The following is a 24,035-nucleotide window of genomic DNA, read 5'->3' on the forward strand; positions in this document are numbered from 1 at the left end:
GGAAATAGAGAAAGAAAGTGGCTATTTCCAGGGTCAGAATCCTCCCACTGAAGCCAACAGCAGTTGAATCAGAACCCAAATGATGTTTCAGAAAGCCCATGACTGCAGTGAGACAGCTCTCCAGTGGAGCACAGATAAACGGCATTTGAAGATGACATTCAGGGAGATATGAAACACACAACAGCGGGTACCCTACTGAGTCTGATAGGGACACTTAGAATGAAGTTTGAAGCTGTTTGAATTTTGGAGACTCCTTTGATTTTTGAAATTCTTTGTGAATAAGTCAAACTCTTTAAAGAAACAGTCATGCCACCGTAGTAAATATATTTTTTAAAAAATTTAATTTCTCCATAAATACGCAGCTGCATATTTGGCATTTAAAAAAATGAATCAGTATACTGAATGAACTGATGTTTTTAAATGACACCACAGCTAGTTAAAGGCTGTATGGCAGCTCTGCTGCAGACACAGCTTTTCCAGCCTGAGCCCCCACTAGTGTGAGAAAAGCAGCTCACATGGACTTTGCACTAATTTATTCACATCACATCGCATACGTGGGCAAGCTGAGCCTTCAGCTTTTGGTGTCCTGAGCATTGGTTACTTTAAAGGACATGACACAAGAAAGAAACACTGAGGGATGAGATGGTGTTATTTCTATTTAAAACATCCAGCCAATACATAATAAGGAGAAATAGTTGTTATAATAACACGGTTCATTACCTTCAGAGTAGTAAAAGGGAGTTTTACTGGAAAAGGTATTATACAGCCTACTATGCTTTGCATAATCATTTTAAAAGCCATTCAGGACTTCTTCCTGCCTTTATCCTGAAGAAGCTGGAAATAATTTAGAAAAACAGAGCTGTCAGTATGGCTGAACTGCAGGCTGGGCACTGCATACCATTACACAGGCCTGGGTGGATGCACAGGGCGCAGCCAAAGGCTGAGTCAGTACCACGCATGGAATGCAGAGATTAACTTACAGGGGTATAGTGTAAAGATGTTATTGTCATTCATTTGCGATATCTCCAATAATTTGAGTATTGTGGCCGTCTTAAAATCATCTTTCCTAAACCCTTTATATTGCCCCATGAAGCACACAGTAAGTCATCTCTTGATGCCCACCCAGAGCACAGATAATTTTCAGATCAGCTGAAACAAAAAAAATACCAGGGAATGTTTTGAATCATATGTCCAAAAAATTTGAAGAAAAATCTAAATTAACATTTGGGGGAGGTTAACTTAAATAGCTTTTCTGTTTTATCTTATTCCATATTTTAAGAACAAAAGGAAAATGGTGAAAATAAAATGAAAGGTTTGGTTGGACAACATATTTCATCTGACCAGAAACAATAATTTTTTTCTGGTAAGAAAATACTTTCATTAGGATCTGTACTCCTTCTGCGCACTTAATTCTTATCTCAGCCAGCAAACTTTGCAGTCCTTTTTTTTCCTTGAGTGCTAACTCTGGCCCCTACGTCTGCCATAACTGTGCATGTTTCCTTAACGTGTTTTTTCTGCAGTCACTCTCACAGCTCATCTTTTGATATCCCAGTTGTATCAGTAGCTTTGTTGGAATTGTTCCTTAATGAAGTAGGGAATGAATGAATGAATAAACGAACCTCCCCGCCCCTGGAAGGAGTGGTGAATGCAACTACAGTCGACATGCAGAGATGTCTTTTTTTTTTTTTTAACATTTTCTAATTGATGATGTATTTTGACTGCTGAGACTTCAAGAAGCACCTGTAATCCCAGATGCAACTATGCTAAATTTGTCTTTTCCTGGAATATAAAAAGAGGGCTCAGGGTCTGATGGGCCACTGGCAGGATGGGAACCATGGGCCATTGATTCCTGAGAGATGATGGCCAAATTCTTCACCTCTGCGTAGGCTCAGCATCTCCCCCTCTGCCATAAATAAGATTTCTCAGAAAATACTTGGATAAGACCTTGGCTTCTCTTGTGGGATCCTTGTTATGATGGAATTTTCTCAATGAAACACCCTCCTTTGAGGCTGCTTGCAAAATCAGTTGGTCTGGACTGCAGGCTGGGGAGGGATGATGCCTTGTTGTTCAAGGAAGAGCGTTTCTTCTGGGAGAAAAGTGGCGTTTCGTCATAATTGTCTAAAAGTTTCAAAGCTGAACCAGCTCATACACACGGTCATGTGGCAGCTTCCCTTGGCGTTTCCAGATCAAGGTTTCTGGGAGTCATCTTAGCTGGTTACATAGTCAACGGGCAACCTCCTTTCTTTGGTTTTTTGAGAAGCTGGAAGTGCCCTTTTGGACGTTTCTAGATCAAACTCTTCATTCTGGAGAGGCAAAACATGCCTGACCCAGACACAGTGCATGGATGGGCCCAGCAAAATGCAGTGGTTCATGTGTGCGCATCCTTCCTCCGAAGGAAGCAATCATAGCCGCTTTCTGTTGCAGCATTGTCTCTCAGGAGGTGGAAGTGATGGCCATTCAAGATGCAGCAACTTCTCCAGTTGCTCAAAAACTGCCTACAGTAAAAAAAACATTTATATTTTACTCATTTAAAAGCTGAAAAACACTAAAAATCTCACAGTAACAGTCATCTTTCTGGATTTGCATATAGTGCCCAGCAATAAAAACATGCAAGTTTTTCCATTCAGTTTAGATTATATTATGATTTTTGTTTGCTTTTCTGTCGCTGGTCTCAAAACCTGTGCATTGGTTTCAGAGACACAGCATAAAGGGTCTCCGTTTCTCCCTACAACCTTTATCTCCCAGTTAAACAGAGAACAGGGCATATCTGTCACTTGCAAACCGATGTCTGGAGATGGCAAAATACAAAGTCTGCATGGCAAGCTCACTTAGCTCTGAAAAAATCAGTGAAGAGGAATTATTAGGTTGCAATTATTGATTGTTGTGGATGATCCAAAGGGAGGAGGACTGAGTAGGCATTGCTTTATAAACATTCAGTGTTCTGTGTAAAGAGCTTATGGTAAACTTTCTGAAGGAGGTAATAAATAGTAAGCTCTAGCAAACCCTTCAAGGGATCAGTTCTCATTTTTAATATGGAAACAGAGTATTGCATGACAGCAACTCAATAGATAATAGGATAGGAATTGACTTTTGAACTAGTTTTTCAGCACAATCCCGAGAAAGGAAAAGACAAGAAATTATGTAAGGAATAAAAAATGAAGATAGAATCTATACATTCGCGTTTGACAGTAGACTATGGAAACATTTTTCCTTCAGTTATATGTTAGAGTGGTACAGAGCAAAACCTCATACCAAGGTAGGAAACCCACAGTGATGACGACAAGCGTGATTCTCATCTTCCAGGCACTTGCTGTGGATACATTAATCTATAGGCATGTTTGTTTGCATTTTAAAGATATTTTGACATGTCAAATAACCTAATTTTGTTCCATTTCTTGGTAAACACTTACAGGTCAGATGATGTGTTTCATCCTAGAGAATATTCCTATCAGAGGCTTGCCGTTAATAATGCATTAGGAAGCATTTGTTTCTGTTGATCATTCATTGGGAAGCAATCTTTGGTACAAATGTTATGGTAATAGAGCAATTCCTGAGAGCCAGCACAGTCTGCATTGTTTTAGAAGTAAAATGAGGAATGCAATTAATACTATTGCAGAACAAAAACAGCATGTTGAATGCGAACATACCAGTAAGGACTTACGGCAGGAGGTCACCTCCAGAGCCCCCATCTTACTAGCTTGTCCCAGTGGCACATTGTGCTGTTGCAGGCCTGTGCCCCCTCTGGTCCTGTTCATGCTCGTCACCGCCTGCCCCATGCACTTGTTGGGTGCAGCAAAATAACCTGTGCTGGGGCAGGCACCCACTGTAGGGCCCCTCCTTGATGCAGTTTTGGTACATTCATGGATGCAACCAGCACAAGATAAATTGGTTTTGAGATATAGATAACATTTTGCATCCTTTTTTTAAAGGAAAAGCTATTTTTTACAAATTATTGGGATACATCAATAGTAAATACAGGGCACCTGTGAGGACCAGTATGGTCTCATGATTAGTCTTTCCCAGGAACTGTAGAAAAAACCCTACCACAGCCTAACACCCTTTGGTCAAAGGTGTATTTTTAATGCCAGCTTTGCAACCACCATCAAGCGTTGGGGAGGAAACTCACTTTCAGAGGATTAAAACTAAAGCTTTACATGCAAAAACAATAATTAAAAAATTTTAATGCATGAGTGCCCTCTTCACTGTGCTGCGGGTCACCGCCAATCCATGTATTTCACTGAAGCTTTGCTAGTGGACCCCACTGAGGCTGTCGCCCAAAACGCAGAGATGGTGTAACCTAATGCATGATTGATCAGAGCAATCTTTCAAGTGCTTTTCAATCACTTTTCTTCAGTCCTTTCTCTTGACAGATGTATGATTTTGTATCCCTGCAGTTCTTATCCTACAGTCACCCCAGACTATAGAAACGTCAATATTTACTAATATTAATATTCAGAATTAAGTAATACTGTTTTACAACTCTGGTTTTTATATTTTCTGTAGGCTTTCCTGATCTCTCTGCGCACTCTGTCTTCCCTACCAATATATTATCACTTTCATTCTTGACAGTATTTCCTTCTACTGGTTATTTTTCTTCCTCATTCAAAACATAGAAATAGAGTAGCTGTTTCAGACATAGAATACCTCCATCCTTTATAATATAGAACTCTATATTTGAAAATATTAATAATAATTATAACAACTCAGAAAAAAAATTACAACTGCTTTAAAGTTTCAGAAGTAGATTGAGATTTGGGGTGTCTTATTGAATGGGTGCCTTATTTAATACCCCCTCCCTGTGGATGTCCAACATTAATTATCTCAAGCTGAGCACCCAAAGGACTATTGGTTTCTGCAAATCTGGCATCTTTTCAACTGCCTGGGGTAGAAATCATTTGAGTTAACTCCAGGGATTGGTGGGGTTTTGAGGGTCATTTTTTCCTCTTTAATCTGCCCAGAGCTGTTGTAGACTAATTCACTGCTGGCACCTCTGTACATTGCTATATATGTGTAAATGTGTATAAGATAATAGAGAGTGACTGACTACAATACATGTGTTTAAACTACTCAGCTGAAAATTACTGAGCATTAAAATCCACTGGGAATCACAAGACTTCTAAATTAGGAAAGCATGTGTCAGTCAGCGTGTGGAAATGAATCCTCGTACAAGAGTAGCTTTCAATAAGAAGAATGAGTATTGTTCCCTTGAGTACATCAATCCTAGTTTGGCCACTCTGTACTGGCTTTTAGTATTTCTCTAGAAGCATGCATTGCCTTCTGTTATTATTTTTTCCTGTATTTTGTTCTGTTGTGCATTTCTATTAGATATGTCTCGTGGGCCAGCTATCAAGAGACATCCTACTGTGCTGTGACGAATGACGGCATTTTCAACCATAAACAAGGTATTGTGGGATTGAAAAGAAATGGGGACAATAACAAGTCCTGGATAGCTTGTAATTGTTTAAATATATTTTTATTATGTTGTGCAGTGAAATGGGAACTCTGAAAAATTGGCTGATTTGACCTAAGGTTGAAGTAAGCAGAATGTTGTAGGGTAAATAAGGGGCTTTGGGAAGGATGGCATTTTTTGTGCTTAATGGTTGTGGTCTAGTCCATCAGTATATATTCTTCCATTATTAAAGCAAATATTTTAATAGCGTTTGAATGACTTAGGTGTCTGTCCCATCTCAAAAAATATAAGGCACCTTGAAAATCCATGGGAATAAGTTGATTCCTATTGACCATCAAGCTTTTTTGTGCCTAAAGCTCATGTAGGCATGCATTGAAAATGGTATTTCTACACTTAACTTTGAATTAAAAACAGATAGAGTTAGTCTGGAAGAACTGTACAGTCACAGGTGATTAATTTTTCATCAGGGACGCTATTTACATGCAGAATAGCTTAGCAGGATGGTAGAAGACACAAAATTTGAGCTGTATGGGCTGACTTAGTTAATTCAGGATTTGTAGATCCTTTTTGTTGCAGCCAGAGTTGATGTTTAAAATCATCATTTTGATTCATTAGTAGGGTATGTCAGAACATTTTTAAGCGTTTATTTTCAATTCCCAAATTGAAATGCTGAAATTATAATTGAGAAGAGCAGAGGGTTAAGCAGGGATCATGGGAAATGGTGTCTTTATTAGACAGATGAACCCAGCTGATATTCCCCTGCATTTGGTGCTGTCCAGCCACATGACAAAACAAACAATATCCTTTTGCGAGCTCTGAAACCACCTTGCATCTAAAGAAGAAATGAGATGTCCTTCTAGATAAGAACAGTAAATGAATCAATGAATATAAGACATGACCTACCTGTGGTTTGAGTGTGCTCTGCAGGCAGCTGCCCCCCGGTTCCTGGGTGCCCCCTATTTGTCTTCATCCTGTGCATCCAGAAAGATCCTCTGAGAGTTAGGGAAGTATTGAGCAGTATCTCATCTGGGAAGTCAAACGGGATTTCTCCTCTGGCCCAGAGTCACAGTGGTGTGTCAGACTGACCTGAAACCAGTGCCATTTTTAAGAGCCTGTCCCTTAACTTTACTGGTTTCTCATTCAGTCCATCCTGCTTTTCCAGGTATGGCTTCTTGTTTCATCTCCTGAAAAATAGGGTAGTGTTCTCTGTATTACCAGTTAAAAATAGATGTAAATTCTTGTAAAAAATGTATGTCTTTAATTGAGGCATTGCAAGGCATACCTTTTTTGCAAAGGAAACTCATGCTCTGATTGCAGCCAGCAGCAGAGGGTCCCCACTGAAAAGCTTAGAACCATCCTTAAAGCAAACAAAAAGGCAATACAAAACCATTGTTGTTGCTATTCCATATTAAAAAAAATCAAGCATTTTCCTCATTTTTATAGCTATATACACACACAGATGTGTGTTGGTCTCCTTCCGCTTGCTTCAGCAGTAGGGAGCTGCACCAGTGTGAGCTGAAGGAGAACCAACATCATTTTTACCCCTTGCTTACAGAGTATTTCTTAGCAATTTATGCTGCTATCAGTCCATACCAGGCATTTGCTTTCTTCTTGAGATGGAGTATCTGCCCAGCTCACATTTATCTAGAGTACTGGCTATGCAAGCTGGCTTGACACATTAATTTAATTTGTGCTTCTCAATTCATACTCTTTCATTTACGATCAAATGTTGGGAAAGGTTACAGTTAATCAGAGCATGAGAACAGAAGCTGGCAAAGCTAATGATGTATTGCATTTTGTTTGCTCTGGAGGGGAATAATTGAGGTCCTCATGCTACAGAAAACTATTATCAATAAGTAAAAATTATCAAAGGAAAGCGACCTGCACCTGTCTCCCATTTTGCAATCTGTTTCTAACAGTTTTCTTAAAAGTTCTTGGAAATGAAAGATTCTTTAGCAATTTTTGACTGTGTGGTTGCCTTGAGGGAAAACATGCCTTTTCATGGGGCATTGCGGGGTTTGAGCCCTTGCTGCTGCCCTCTGCTCTGGGCTTGCAGATGATACTTGATGTACATGAAGGCAATTTCCAGATGCTGATAGCGTGCCTGTCCCTGGGGGCAAAGAGCTCTGCTGCTGCTTGCTCAGCAAAGGAACCACAGGCGATCCCTGAAGACAGGCTGACAGACTTAATGTCATGTGTGCTTCCTAATGGAAAATTAACTAATTGCTGGTTGTTTAAAAGGAAACATATTGCTGGGCTGAGGTAGACGATAAACACTGAGTCTCTCCTGAGGGAATATTTAGAACCCAGCCACGTGCTTGAGCAGCAGCAAGGTGTGCGTAAGAAATGCTTGCGGGCTTCCCAGGGTGGCTCAGGCTTATGCTGCTCCTGGACATAGATGATTTCCTTGGGTTAGTGGGACACACCGTTGGACTGCTGAAATACTATAATAAAAAAATAATAGGGTGTATGTAGCTATGGTACTGAGTCATTAAAAGCTCAATTCTTAAGTAAAAATATCTACCTCACTTTATTATTTTAGTTATTAACTTTCTAAGGTTATTGTATGTTTTTATGTATGGCAAAGCTTCACAGAACTTTGCTCAGTGTTAATCTGCGGGGTCATCTGGGACGGCAAGTGCCATTGTCAGTGCTTTGCAGATGCTCTTGGGTCTCCTTTGTGATTTTGAAGATTACAAGACAAATAAGGTTTTCCAACTTCCCTAGTTTTTAACCTAAAAGAATAGATAGTGGGAGGGAAAGCAAAAAGTGGCTCTGAATTTTTCATTGGGAGCAGGGTCTGCCATTCCATAAGTCAGGCAGAGTTGAGCAGACTTCTCTTATTTGGTGGGTTGACTGGATTACTCTTACTTAGGATATGATAAAAGATACAGAATAAGATTAACTTTAGGATTGAAGGCATCCTTTTTTCCAACTGCCTTGGGTTTTACATGATGTAAGTGCAAAAATTTGTGCTCTGAGGCTCTTTACATAAATCTGGACTTTCAGCTTTTCAGTTTGTCAGCCTGCCTGAGTGTCCCTGATGTCAAGTGCAGGGGAGGGAATACCCACCAAAACCCCAGGATAGGGCCAAGAATGAGACTGAAGAGAGCAACCTGTCACCTCTGACTGTGAGCTCAGGGACAGGAGCTGGGCAAGGCTTTAACTTTTTTGTGGGAAGATTATTGCTGGAAATCCTGCCCTGAACACAGACACCCTCATGGGAGGAGCTGAATGGGCTCCCCTAACACCCAAAATAATACTGTCTCCCTCTTACTCTAGGGTAGGGCTGTATGATACTCCTTGCTGGTAAAATACCTTTATTTGTGACTAGGAGACAGCACAGTGGTGGTGCAGTAGCCAACAGAGTGGATTTGCTTTGCTGCTCCATGTCTCATACCTTGCACAGGCAGTATCTTGGGCACAGGGAATTTTTTCTGTGTGCGGGGACCTGATCTGTCATTGCAGGTCACACATGAAATTTGGACCAGTCTGGACATCCATGGCACTGTGGTGCTCAGTGAATTATTTCTGTGCATAGAAAGGAGTGAAATGAGAAGGAGCCAAGTCTGGTGTAGAACTAACAGGTAGGATGTGCTGATTAGCATGTAATTCAATTTGTTAGGCACTACAGTAAACAGCATTAAGTGCAAGATGCAGTGATTACTCCTGATAGCACCTTTCTGTGTTACCTCAGTTTCTACAGCATCTGGATAGAGTTGTGTTATGACTACTCAGCAGGCAGCTCAGAGCTGGTGCTACTCCTTTCTTGGGCAGAAGCTTGCATAAAACAAATACTGCCATTGTAAAAGGTTTTGGGTAGCTGTACCTACAGACCATGGTTCACACATTTCTCCTGCTACCCCTACTCCTTCCCCATTCCCCTGTGGCACACCTGGGACCACTGCTGTGGGTTACTCAGCCATTGTTGGCAGAAGAGGCGGTATGATAGGTATGATTTTTCCCCACCAGTATTGTGTTTTTCTCCAGTAAATGTCATGTCCATATTTTTTTCATCATGGTGTTAGTAAAGAGAGTCCCTTGTCTTCATTCTTGTGCTACAGTTGGACTGTGAGTTGGAGGAGCCCCTCAGCATCGCAGCCGTGAGCTGAATAGAGACTTCCCTCCTGGCTCCCCTGGTTAAGAAGAGACTTGCTTTTGGCCTCACACCATCACACTTACTAAATTATTTGTTGGTTGCGACTGAAGGACTACATCCTTCAAACCTCCCATTTATAAATGCAAAATGAATGTACTACATCATTTCAACATAAAGAAAAGTGAAGTCTTTCTACAGAAGTATTCCACTGAAGCCACATAATGATGAGTCCTGGTTTTTCTTTCCCCTAGAGCGAGCTCAAGCCCGCTGCCATCAATAGTAGCTGTTGTTAGGACAGGCTCCCCCAGCCCCCCTTGTGTTGAGTATCACCTTGTGCCACATATGTGGTGTTGAAGTCAGCCAACTATTCATTGGCAAAGCACGTGAAAGTAGAGGACAGACATCCCTGTTGTGCTCATTCCCACAAAAATAGCAACAAATGAGGAGTATGACACCTCATTTCCTCTCATTCTGTGGGGTGCAAGAGGAGCTGGACTAGAGAGATGGCACTTGCTGAGAGACCTGGCACAATCAGGAGTATGTTGGAGGCTGTCAGGAGAAATGAAGTTAAGGGTGAGCACCCTGGCATGGGGAGGGTCAGGTGAGGATGCCATGCAGGCAGCCCTGCATTGCTGCTCTGCAGCCACTTATCTCCCTTTGCCTCAGCTAAATGTGGAGAATTGCCCCATTGTCTGTGGGATGTTTTCCTAACTAATCCCATTAGGAAATTAGGGGTTCTTAACAACTGAGAGAGGCTTGCTGTTTTGCATGACAGGGCATGGATAGGTGCCTGGATGAACTTTAATAAAATGCATTTTGTGCTCTTGATAGAAATTTCATATCACTTATGTTGTATACATACTATCTGGCATCCTGGGGAACTGGAGAGGCCCATCATATCTCTTCAAAGCACTTAGCTCTCCAAAGCTTATAAAATTGTTTTAGGAATAACAGGTGCCTTTCATGTTTATTTACTTGTCCAGGAGGTTTTTTACTTCCACACCTGATTAAATGAGTAAATGCTTTATTTTTTGTATTGTATCAATAAAGCTATGGCAAAGAGATTAAATCATCTCTCCTTTTTGAGGTCTAAGGAGAAAACCTTGTTAGGGGCTGAACCAAGGCTCTTATGAGCCAAAAGCAGGAGTTTTCACTGGCTTGGTGACCCCAGATCTGCATCCTCAGACAGCTAAGAAAAACAAGTAGCATCATTCCCATTCTGTGTGAGAAATCTGGGGAAACAACGGTTCCTTGCAGTTGCTGTGTGTATTAATTACATTTATTTAGAGGGACCACGGTAAGGAGAGATCAGCTTTGCTTTGCAGTGAAACAGAGACACCTTTCTGGCTGATGAAGCGAAGCAGCAGTGCACAGCATTTATTATTGATACCCATAAAAGGCAATCAAGGCTTTGCTTCTTTTCATAGCACCAAGAGAGTGTTTGCGGAGCTGGCACAGGTGGCCATGGAGGGAGTCCTGCCCCATTCCCATGGGGCTGAGACCACCATCAGCCAGGTTTCTCAGTCACCTTTCACAGGCACAGCCCCATGGGGGATGTTCTCTGGCCACCAAGTTGCATAGCATTTTTGCATTTGCCCACATGGCTGAATCCATCCCTTGCTGTGCAAGGCGCCAGTATTACTCCCTGTCTCTCTTGCTATAGCTTCACAGTTGACTTAAGCTGATCTAAGCATGAGCTGAAGTCAAAAGAGTGGAGCAAGTCCCACTGCCCAGGCCTCAGACATCATCCCCATGCAAAAACATGGCCTTGGCATCAGGTCTGAGACTCAAATATTCTCCTGAGAAAGTAAAGATCCTGCTGGGCCAAATTTCACATTTGCTTCTAGCTGCAATGGTATTAAAACAAGAAAGTGCAATATATCAAAGACCAATTTTAAAACCAAAAGAATAATATATATTTTTAATTAATCTGCTGTATATTTTTAAAAAGGCAATATACAGTATGTCAGCTGATGTGCTTTTATTTCTCTGATGTTGTTTGGCACTCTAGAGGATTACAAGCATCCCACAGCTGCATTAGGGTACAAATCCAGCAGGAAACCCTGCAAGTACTAGCATTGATCAGATGAGGAAATACATGTCTAGAAGTGATGGTTTAGAATGTGACTCCAATAGGCCTCATAGATTCACATCCCAGAGGGTGAATGAAATGAATCCAGTGCCATTGATCTGCAGCCAGCTGTGATTTGTGGAGCCCTGTAGATGGGCAGTGAATACAAGCTACTACCTAAACTGCCAGCTGCTTCTGATTGAGCCTTGAAAACATAATCTGTGACCAGAGACCAACCATGATGGCTTTGGGTTAGGCTGGAAACACCTCTGCAAGTGCCACAAGTACCTGACGTGCCACTGACATTAAAAATAAAAAGATCACAATGTTGAAAGTGGAAAAAGGACTAGATAGCAAGGTGATGGTGAGAGGTTTCAGGAGAGGAAGGTGAGGAAGATACCAGAGTTAACAGAGATGGAGAGAGAGTGTCGAAAGGGCAGGAGATTTGGAGGGAGTTCAGAGAAGGGGAGCAAAGCCAAAGGGAGGTGTGAAAGATGAGACCTGCGAAGAAGGGCCAACCAGAGCAGGTCTGCTCCATCTAAAGAAAATATGCACAAGGGAGACATAATCCCCTGCAAACGCACAGGGGGACTTACAAAGCAGCCAGCATTCAATTTTCAAATAACAGACCTGATCTTTAAATAGACTAGTAAAAAGGAATGAGGGTGGAATCAATACCTGATTTATCATCCCATCTCGTTTCACAGCAGCAGCAACACAGCTGTATTTTCTTCCCTGAGCTCTTCTCTGCCTCCTGAATCATAAAGTCAGGCCAGCATGTTTACAGCCAAGTTTCTCCTGTGATACAAGGTTTTGCAGAGCTGCCGCCTCCTTGCCCAACAGCTATTTCGGGCAGATGCTGCTCAAGAGCTTACGGAGCCCTGCTTGAAATGGCCATGATATCAAGGTGGAGGACTATTTTGAGACAATAGAAAGCAGGCAGAGGACTTTTCTAACACAGGACTGTATTTCATTGAAAACCAACAGGACCCTATTTGTTTCCCTGGGACCAGGAATTTCTCCTTGCCTTACACAGCAGGTTTCTGGAGTCCTTCAGAAAGTAAATTCTGAACTTGCCTCAATATAACCATTAGGCTCCACTTTGTTTTAAGGTGAGACTGACCAAACCCAAGGGTTAATGCAGATTGTAAGTGTATTGGCTATTTTCTATGCCAAATACCTTTTTCCCTTTCAGTTTGCAGTTCACACCTCCTTCCACTTTGCCTCTGAAACCTATCTTGTGCAAACTATCTGCCTGTGCTCCCTGTGTGCCCTGCAGACGCTACTGCTGCCTTCCCCAGGCTGCTCAGGACCTGCAAAGCAGACAGGGGGAAGGCAAACACACACACTCTTGTCAGGAAATAACAACTAAATAGTTGACCAAAACACTTTCTCTAGAGTAAATGCTGTAAAAGTTAGCTTTACTGGGCAGCCAGGTCAACCCAGGTCTGTCCAGCAATGCATAAGGTGTGAAGGATGTTTCCTCCAACAGCCTCCAGTTCCTCGCTAGCACAGTGTTGGAGGGTCTCCTCTGTACCACCTGCACAAAGACTAAAAGCTGATCCCTCCTTCTGGACTGTAAAAGGAATAGTGCTGATGCTGTAATGAATCCCACGTGAGTCTGATGGATGGGAGCCAGCAAAGAGCACCCACCTGGGCATAAACCCAGGTGCTTTGGGCATGTGGCTCTCAGAGCAAATCGTTTCCCTCTAGAAGTTGTTACACCATGTAAATATAATTATTATAGCAGCTGAAACCTGATATTGTTTTTAAGCAGGACTCTTTATGAATGCAGATGACAGCCTTTACACCAAATTGGAATTAGATCTGAGCTCTCTATTTGCATTGCTGAAGTGGCGTAGGAATAAATCCCCCTTTAAGTGATGCTGGGTGAGATCTAGACGTGAACATAGCAGGGCCAGGCTCTCATCTGGGATGGGTTGTCTTTTTGCCAAGATCTAGTGTATAGATTTACAATGCAAAGCTGTGTGTGCATTTGCTCTTGTGACATGTCGGGGCACGGCTCGCCACTTATACCGTATGCTGTCCTCTGAGCAAAGCCATACGCTGCTGCTGGTATTGCTTAGGGCTGTGAGCTTTCACAGGATGCAACTTGCAGCGTGAGCAGACAGCAGAGAGGGGAGCAGAAAGTAGGACCTGGGGCTTTTTGTCCTGGGAATAGAGGCATTTCCTGTTCCATAAGGTATTATGAACATACATAGATTAGAGACTGGGTTAATTTCTTAAAATCTCAGATCCTGTGAGAGAAGGCCAGATAAGTGCTTTCCTTGCATAGATCTCAAAGACAGTATGTTTGGAGTAAGGTTGATATAGGTATTTGACTAATAACATCTAATAAAATTATCTATGCAGTAGAGAGAATGGCTGCAGTTTGCAACAAAGCATAAAGATGGATTTTTTTCTTTTCTTTCCTGTTCCCTATGACACCTCCAGATTTTTCCACCATGTTCGGAAAGAAGAAGAAAAGGCTTGAAATTTCTGGGCCCTCTAACTTCGAGCATCGGGTTCACACTGGCTTTGACCACCGGCAGCAGAAGTTCACAGGACTACCTCAGCAGTGGCACAGCTTGCTGGCGGACACAGCAAACAGGCCGAAGCCAATGGTGGATCCCTCATGCATCACTCCCATCCAGCTTGCGCCTATGAAGGTAGCGTGCAAGGTCACATTTGAATTTCCTAACCCGTCTTTAATTGCATGTCATCTTGATGAAGTAATACCCATAGTGGCTGTCGAGAGAGGCAGGCAGGTCTGGGGATTGTGCAAGTACAGAGAGGGCTGCAAATCCAAATATTGAATAGTAGAGCTGCAAGGAAAAAGAGTTATATGTATAAAACTTGTAGGAATGTCCCAGAAGAGTGTGTGTTGCAGGTCTTGCAGGGACCATGCCTTCATGTTCCTGGGCTGCAGAAGAAAAAGCTACAAGTCCCGGTGGAGGCCCAAAGCAATGCTCCTCTGCAGCGTAAAGCTCCTTGATAATTAATTTAAGAACAGTGCTTTAGGCAAAGGCAGTTTGGAGCAAGGGAGAGAGGCAAAAGTACACCAAAGGAAAAAAATTAAATTGCTTGTTCAGCCAGGCAGGGAGTTCGGGGAGGGATCTCACTGACACCTGCTGCTGCCTGGAGGAGGTAACACAGGTGATAGAGCTGAGCTTCTCACTGGGCGGTAAAATGATGGGAAACAGCCTCAGGTTGTGGCTTGGGAGGTTCAGGCTGGACAGCTGGGGAGAAAACTTGGCTCAGAGGGTAGAGCAGCACTGGACATGGCACCCAGGGCTCTGGGATCCCCATCTTTAGAGATTCGGGATTCTAGAAGGTAAATTTGCCCTGATTTAGCAGTGTTTCTGGGATTGCACATCCTAACATCCCTGTAAATTGCACCTGTGTGCTGGTGGTAGCCTGTACCCTGCCACCATCATGAAGCTGCAAAATAAATTTAGGATTTCATTTTCATATGGATTTTTCTGCAGCAACGGAAAATCAGATAATCCTGAGAGCACAGACCCTGTATTTATATTTGATAAGTGCTCTTTGCTAAATTTACATTTACTGCCTTGCTACTGAAGGACACTCATCACTTGCTGATCAGGACCGCTGGGTGTTGCTACAGGACAAAGGGGATAAAAACAAAGTCTTGATTTTTTGCTGTAATAACATATCTTACTGCATAATAAAGGCCCAGAATAATGAGGAAAAGAGTAGGCAAACCTTTTCCTGCTAGGGGAGGAGAGCAACTTTGTTCCACAGCCCTTCTTAACACCAAAAATATCCCTGGATGTTTTGACATGAATGCATAAAGATGTTTTAAAATGAAAAAAAAAGATCAGCTTACTATCTTGCAGCAGTACCATCTCTTTTCTGCAGTTCCGGAGCTATAAATCCATAAGCTTAAAAAGTTTTAAAATGTATTAGCTTTCTCAGCACCATTCAGGCAATAGAACTCTGGGTGTCAGCCTGCAAATGGACATATGTATGGCTTGGTTCATGTGCAGAGTCCCGTTGAAACAATACATACTGCACGGTGTGAAGGATCCAAATAAGTAATTGCCACATTTTGAAGTGGAGAAAATCATTGTCAGTTGTTTCTAAGAAATTGTCAATTCTTGCTTTTCTGTCTGTATATCAGAGGTCTACATATGTCTATATATTGGGGTGCACTTCTGAACTAAAGCATCCTGGGTCAGGAAAGGGCTGGGGCTAGGAGTCAAAGTGCAGTTCCCAAGCCGAGCTTGTGTTTCCAGTGTAGCCCTGGGCTGTGGTGGTCCTTGATGCAACCGTGCATCCCACGACATCTTTCCAGGATGCATGTCCCAGGGACAGGATGCCTGCTACCTGGTACCCATCTTGGCAGTGGCCATGGGGCTGAGCACAAACAAGCCCATCTGCGGAGGGACCCACAGGAGGGTTTTCTGCATAGATGGAAGATGTGAATTTGGAAGGAGACTACCCAAATTGCAGTTAATTGCATGCCACCACTCCGAAGGTATAGTTAGACGAGGAAATAAGGTTAAGACTGAAGGTTTCAAGAAATTGTGCCTTCACCCTCCAGTTATTTTCCCTATTTGAAACTCAATTACAGCCTATTGAAATGGGCCTCCATAGTAGTGCTAGAAAAAAACAAGTTAGTTGAAATAGCAGCTAAGAGGCATTGATTGTCATCTGAGAATTTGCTTTTAACTCTGTCACAAGCAATCATTTTACTGTATATTTACTAAGAATTAGCATGTCTTGTTTTGATTTAACTTATGGAGAGAAACTGAGTTGTGGCCACTTTAAAACTAAGAATATTTAATGCTGCTAAACTAGTTCAGCATAATTATTTAATTTAGTCGAATTTTTTATGTGTGCATATGCACTAGCACCTTTAGTTCTTGTGAAGGGTTATTTAGGCAGCAAGGATTTCGTAACTTCAGTGAGAACTGAAGATTTAACATACACTTGCAGTTCATGAAGATAGAAACCAAAGCTTCCAAGATCTCAATATTGTTTACAACTTTTCTCTTTTCCACTCAGCAGTTGATAGTTTAAATAACATGCTTGGGAATGCACTGAGGTATAGCAGAAGATTCATAATTGTGTCCTGAGCCACAGTATTAGGTCAGGCTGAGGCATTTGGCCAGAGTTACTTGGTGCCGTGGTTTCAGGTCATACAGCAGCTCTGTAACTCTGCAATTCTGCACTCCTAATGTTATTCACTGTTTAATTACTTCAGTATAGACTACCTGTATGGTGTGAGGCAGAAGTGTTCCTGCTAATACATGCTCTTTCATGACTGAAGGGTAGCACAGATCATAGAGGCAGACTTTAAGAGCTTGATTTCTTGTTTTTGAGACAGAACTGGTGTTTGCTTGCTTTGGGCTTCACCCAAAGCTGAAGCAGAGGAAGGGAAAGACTTTTTCTTGACTTCTGTGGGTTTTCCTGGTTAGTGGTGTTTGCTTGTTTCTCAGTCTGTAAAGCAGATAGGATCTGGTGGTGCATAGTGGGTCCCTTTGGGTAAAACCAATAAATGATAAATATTCTCACTGCTCCATCTATATTCAAAGGCAGCAGCAGCAGTGATGAAGACGCAGTGCCCTGGGCTCCCAAATATCTGGGGGGATGTCATCACCCTGCCCCTGTGTTGGCTGGGATGAAAGGCTTGTAGTGCGTTTGCACGCAGGTGGCAGCGGCTTGTCATGGTAATATCAGTGTTTGAATCCAAACCTGAGCTGACTGTACAAATTCATTCATTTCAAGCATGAGGAGAGACAATAATGGGATTCCCCTTCTCGGTGTGGGTGACCTAGATACCAGCAGAATATTGTGTATTTCAGATGCTAACGCGAGTCAGTAAAATGTGGCAGAAAATTTAATGAAAAATAGAAAGCAATGGTGTCTTTATAGGTTTGGGGTGTAGCCCTTGAAAAAAGGCTGATTTTTCACTGAAAACATCTCTGCATGAAAGATGTGAACCGTCTGTGTCTTCCTGTATTTAAAATAGGCTTCATGAAGTCTAAGATCCTGATGCCAGGTCTCTCGGTTCTCTTGCTTCAGTACTTTGTAGTTGTCCCATGTGTACCTGGAGCTCATGGTTTGCATGTTTGCCCTCAGCACACAATACGCTTGGCCTGTTGTTACTGTTCCACTACACAGGAGCTTCAATTTGTTGCCACCCTTTGATTTCTGGAAAGCTTCAGAATCAGTAAATGAGCAAAGGCATTGTCCTTAGGCAGCAAAACTCATTCTTCATGGTCTCTCCACTCTGCTAAAAATATTAGGAAAACAAACACCAGAACCCTTATTTTGATCATTTTTTGCCAAAAGAGCTTAGCATTGGCCTTCTAAGGATGCTCTGTTATGATGCTTGAATGTCTGCTGCTGTCAGTGGGAGCAGGACGGCACTGAAGACTTGTTAAAATCTCTTCTCATGTTAAAAATAGAGAAAACAACATCCTTTTTATCGCTTTACCAAAACGTCCTTGAATGCCCCACAGCTGGCCTGAGATACGCATTAATTTGAGATGCACATTAATTGTGCCGTTAACCTGCGGCAGTTCATTTACCTGGTGTCCTGCAATGCGTGGGTGTTGTTGCAGGGCAGAGAATTTCTGTAGGGGACAGACCACAGGGTCACTGGCTTTTCTCTCTCATCCTCATGTTTCAGTGGTCTATCTATATGTTTTGTCTTATTAGTTTATTTTTTCTCACTTCTGCCTCTTAAACATTGACCCTGATGCTGGCAAGTTAACCATGATCTTTAAAAACTTTCTAAGCTTCTACTGCTATATTTCAGCCTCTCTATTGCACAGGGGAAAAACAATCAGAAAATAAGTTACTGGTGTGGCCCTTTTAATAGCTCTGACACGAAAATCAAAGCTTCTGTTTACTGTAAATGTTGACAGAAGGAAAAACAGGTATTTCTCTTCCCCATCCTATTTGGCCTCTTAAGGTGTTTCCAGCAACTGATTTCAAGCCTCGTTTAAGGTGTCATTTTTTCCCTACATGTACATGCTTTTCTTGCTTAAATGGAGGACGTGGAGCATTTGCACAGAGCCGTGCACAGCAGTGCTGAGTGGTTAAAGACATCAAAGAGAGGAGATGAGCAGGGGTCTTTGTCTGGGCTTGAGCAGTCAGAAGTGTCCAGCTCTCATTAGATAACCCCAGCCCTCCCCTCCTGTGTGGAATTGCACAGGGGAAATTCCTGACCAGGAAAAGGGGGATTTAGAAATAAAGAGCTGTTCAAAGGCTTTGCCCACTGCTTGGGGGCAGATGGACAAAGTGGTGGTTGTCCTGACTGGCTGGTTGTCTCTTCCTCGTCCTCCCAAATTTGTACCTCTCCTTCTTGATAGCTCCTTCTTTTTACTTATTCCTCCCATGTTACATCTGTAGATGGGACAGTCTGAAGTTTGTGCTTGAAGAAGGTTGGTTCTCATCCCACCAGGGTGCTGTGGACACACAGTACTGCTCTTGCTGGGGCAGGACCTGGAAGGCTACTGACATCTCATGGGCCTTCCTTGTAACCGCATCATGAAAATTCACGCTTAATAACTCAAGTTTCCTAATTACATGCTTTGCAATCGCACGATGGGCCTGGCCTGTGCTCAGCGGGAGGAGAGGAGGTATGGGGGGAGTCTCCAAAAAGGGCAAGAGCCAACACCTTGCAGCATAGGAAATTCTGGGTGAAAGGAAAATATTTCGCCAGCAAGCATGTTTGAGCAGAGGGGCTCTGGGATCTCAGCCTTTGGAAAGGGCAAAATTTGATGGACAGTGCCCTGAGCAGCCTGACTGGACTTCAACGTTAGCCCTGCTCTGAGCAGGAGGTTGAACTGGATGACCTGCAGAGGTCCCTTCCAGCCTCCATTTATCTGTGATTATCTTCATCTACAAGTGATTATGGTCAGATTTGCAAGTGTCCTGTAAGGCAGCCCCACTTCCAGTGTCTTTTGATCACTAAACAGGAATGCGTTTGATGCTACACAGTGCCAGAAGAAACTACAGTAACGTATTTAAGTAGGAGCTTTTTCTTTCAAAGGGATAATGCTTCGCTCTTGAGGGCTATTTGATTTATCATGTTTTTAAGTGACAGTACTACCATGGTTAGTCTCCGTACCCCCTTGAACAGATATAATACGAACACGCCACCTAGTGTCCATGGATGTATCTTACTGCAACATTTGCTTGGAGTGAGGAGAGCCAAGTTACCAATTTTGTGTAACCTTGCAGGAAATCTGTCACTGTACAAATAAAAATCAGCCACAGTACAAATAAATGCAAAAAGTACACAGCTCAGAAGTTTTTTCTAATTTATATCACTAGGTTAATATGTTCCTATACATAGTCCATTGTACAGAGGAAACTTTTGGTTTTATTTCTGATTGTCTGATTTCAGGAAATCATAGGTTTTTACCTAAGTCCTTTAGAAGAATATTGCTGCTGCCTGTGAGGTTGAGTTTGACGAGAGAAAATGCCTGAATAAAAGAATAGGAAGAAATGTTTCACGAGTAGTTAATTTTGTGGAAAATGCTGTTTCACTGTAAACAGTGTCAGCTGGAAAAAAAAAACATTTTGGATATCAGAAATTGTTTGTTTCAGGGTTTTCTGTGAAAATATTGAAATATTTTGGTTTCAAAGATGAAAGCAGCCTTGGATGTGAAGCACCCTGGGAAGCAGCCGAGAGTGGGGCTGTTACAGTGACTCATCTTCTGGCACCACCATGGTGGGAGCTGCCCATCCCTCCCCACTGATGGACACTGGGCAGGGAGGTCAGGTGAGGTGAAAAACTGACTGAGGATGAAAGTTAGGGGAGAGGAGTGCTGCTATTGCTCCAGTGATACTAGTTTCTCCTTTCCTTGCGTCCTCCTCGGGTCTTTTCCACACCCATACCCACATACATTCAGTGACATTAATACATCTTCATCTCTGTCAAAAGTACATGAACTGCTGCACAGATTTTTTACTACAGTGTCACACTGGCAACCTAGAGTCATCATAAAATGAAGCCAAGCCTGTCAGTGTTTAAGAGGCATTGGGACAACACTCTTGATAACATGCTTGAACTTGGTCAGCCCTGAATTGGTCAGGCAGTTGGACTAAATGTTCATTGTAGGTCCCTTCAGACCAAAATATTCTATTCTATTCTATTCTATTCTATTCTATTCTATTCTATTCTATTCTATTCTATTCTATTCTATTCTATTCTATTCTATTCTATTCTATTCTATTCTATTCTATTCTATTCTATTCTATTCTATTCTATTCTATTCTATTCTATAGGAAGCACGTCTTCCCATGGTGCTTTTGACTGATGCATTCTCTGTTCTTCTTTATAGTTTTGAGTTTCTGGCTTTCTGAACAGCAAAGTTCCTGATCGTCTCTTTAGCAGCAGCTCTTTCATTTTTATACCACTGCATTTCATGCTATTGAAGCACTTCATCCAGCCTGACTTGAAATTATTTTTCTAGAGCCTCATTTGGAGAAGAAAAACCAGCATAATTATAATTTCAGATTGACTCAAAACAACAAAATGTTCCTCAGTTTTTCAGTTCAAATGAACAAGAAAATAGATTATTCGCATAAGTTTTTCTGACCATGTTGCCCCTCACAACAAACCCCTCAGGTTCAGCCAGGTACGTTTGGAGGGTCTGTTGGCAGCTGAGCTATAGAAACCAACATCAGGGTTTACAAGCAGGACCTGGCCATCCTAGAGAAACACTGAGGTTGCCAATAAACAAACCTCTCCCACCACACAGAATAAATACTGTAAGTGGCAAAACAACTTTTTCACATTCTGTCTTGTGAATTCCACCCTTTAAATGTGCTCAAACGACCCTGAAGTGATGCCTGCAGAAATGTGGTTTTCAGAGGTGATCTCCCTAGCTAATGCAGATAGTGCTGGGTAGGGAACGATGCTTTGGTCCACATTGGACTGTGTAGAAAAGTTCATCACTGCACTAAGGCTTTAAGTGCATCATTTTGCTCTTCTGCCTTGGAGGGGTGATAATCAGTTACCTGCTGATCATGTCCCTCGTTTAAAAGGTCCTTGACATCCCCAAAGGAGCTTGTGCTACCAGTACCCTACTCCTGCAGATAGTTGGAGGCAGGCTTGCACCTCCACCTCCACAGTCCTGCTGAGTTCATTGGGCTTTTCCCTGGAGTAGTGTTGGAGTTTGCTGTCTGCAGGGTGAGATCTAAGGATGTTGTTCAGAAGTCCTTTGTCCTCTGAGTAAGCTTTGTTCATGCAACAGTTGACATTGATTTGAATTGGTCTGCTCACATGGGAAAGGATTTACTTTACCTGGGCCTGCAGCAATAAAAGACAAAAATATAGGTTACAGACTTCTGTGGGTAAAAGGAGTTTAATATAATTAGTAAAGAATGTTTTTAAATGCTTTTTTTACATCAGCCTTGTGATTTTAAGTAATATTACTCTTGGAGTAATATTAGTGTTGGAGTGATATTAGTGGTGGAGGCAAGCTTTATTTTTATTAATGAGAGCTTACACAGGTGAGCAGAACTTTGCAATTCACTAAGGATTGAAAGTAAATTTAGACTTCATGATCTACATCTGCTGAGGCAGACTAGCCTGCTTTAGAGCTCAAGAAACATATTAACCTGTAGGTCTACACGAAAAAGGGGCAAACGCTCAGTGTCAGTGTTTCAGAAATTGAATCTGGTCTCCTCTGGGAATACCAGGCTGGGAATACTCTCCAGGTAGCACTGTATAACCTGAAACAAGCCAGGAATTAGATCCTGAGCAAGGACACTTGTAATCAGGTTCTTTTTTAACGTGGAAGTTAGTCCCTGAAGACAAATTTATAGGAAACTGTTCCAGTAACTCTTCTTGCTTGCTTGCCTTCCCTGATAAATGAGCCACACTCCCAGCTTTCTGCCAAGAGGCAGAGGGCTCGGGCTCCATTGCTGCTAACATGGCTGTTGTTTCTTTCCCATTCATTTAGACAAGCTTTTTGCCTCCAGAAGTTGCCCTGCACTGACTCGTAAGATCTCTGAGGCCAGAAGGAGGATTTTGGGCAGGTGGAGGTGGTACTTTGGGGCAGCTGCTGCAGCAGTAGGATCCTTCTGGCTCCTGTACCATGTCAGTGATCCCCGAGAGCAAAGCGTGGAAAATAAATGGTAAAGTGTAAGCAGTAAACGCTTTCCCTAGTTAACATATAGAAAGGCTGAATGTGTTTTACCAAGCTTCAGTCACATACTGCAGAGAGTTTTCGCTTGGCTCAGCTGAGAAAGCTGATGGAGTAAAACACCCTGAGATACTTCTTATTTCCATGGACTGGGCAAACCTCCAACAGGGCTACTGAATTCCCTCAGATGCAAAGATGCGTTGATGTTAAAAATTTCGTGGGTGGCCAGCAGAGGGGAACACTAGGTGGCAGCAAAAAATCTCTGGAAATTCATCTCCCTGCGTGTTAAAAGTGGACCCAGACAGCAGAAGTTATGAGAAATCTGCTTGGGCATCGTGATGGCATTTGTTCAAGGTAGACTTTTTAACCCACTTCGTAAGAGGTCTGTGGAGGGGATTTCTGTACAAAATTGATCACACAGCATTTGCACTCCACATCGGCACTAGGGCAGTCTTTGTTAATTCCATTTCCGTTTAAACATCCAATGATAATAATCATTCAGTAACTCCACATTCTGCACATCTTCATGATATATTTGTTCCTAGGGTCTACTAATGAACTTGTTTTGGTCCACTGTAGCCCAGAACAGAAGCCACAGTGGTTATAGTCCTGTTAAATTATATTCTCTATTATAACCAAACAGCCAAGTTTATTCAATCCCAGCAGACTTTGGCTCATAAAGAGTGGTAGTGTCAGGGGGAAAATAATGTTGCCAAGCAGCTCATTTACCTGTGGAGCCAAAGCTCCAGGTGTGAATGTGGTTTTTTTCTGTCTCCTGCTCTGACATGATTAGATCTGGGCTTTGGTGGCTCTCTAGGAATTTGAAAGTGCTTTTCTGCTCTTACTTTCTTGTCTACCCCTTCACACAGGATCCAATTACACTAGAAAAGTGCTGTGTATTACAGGAGAACAATGCTGACTTGCCTGCAAAGACTTTTAAATGCCTTTTCTGTTGTCTGTGGGATGAATTGGGTGGGCCAGAAAAAAAAGGGCATTTCAGATACAGGTGTCTGGAGAGAGAAAAGTGAACAGAAGATAAGTATTTAGGATGAGCATTTCTACTTTTTAATTGCCAAGGTCAGATCCGAGAGTTTTTAGTTAGCTATAAGGATCACACAGTTAAAAGAATAGCAAGAGATTATGAATTTTACTGAATTTTACAGTTTGATAGTCTGAACAAAACAGTAATTGCTCTCTGTGTCCTAATTTGCATTTAATAATTCCCACAGAGCACAGTGCAAGTGAAGATGCTTACTGCTAAGACTTACGCTTCCATTTGAAGTAGTACTTTCCAGGAGCATAGAGATATAGAGGCATAAA

At 42.2% G+C, this 24,035-nt stretch overlaps 1 protein-coding gene across 2 annotated transcripts in view; it reads left to right on the forward strand.

Annotated features, from left to right (window-relative positions):
• The window catches only part of PAK5 (p21 (RAC1) activated kinase 5), a 91,603-nt gene that overhangs the window by 36,475 nt on the left and 31,093 nt on the right, over positions 1-24,035 (forward strand). The window contains exons 2-3 of one of the 2 annotated variants that reach the window (XM_064446785.1): positions 5,326-5,402; positions 14,035-14,249. In XM_064446785.1, coding sequence (XP_064302855.1) covers positions 14,046-14,249 — 204 coding nt within the window. In that variant the 5' untranslated portion in view covers positions 5,326-5,402; positions 14,035-14,045. Of the gene's footprint in view, positions 1-5,250; positions 5,403-14,034; positions 14,250-24,035 lie in introns of those variants that run through there. The other variant, XM_064446786.1, reaches the window with a different exon arrangement.

This window comes from Phalacrocorax carbo, chromosome 3 (genome assembly GCF_963921805.1).
Source record: "Phalacrocorax carbo chromosome 3, bPhaCar2.1, whole genome shotgun sequence".
Taxonomy (NCBI): Eukaryota; Metazoa; Chordata; class Aves; order Suliformes; family Phalacrocoracidae; genus Phalacrocorax; species Phalacrocorax carbo.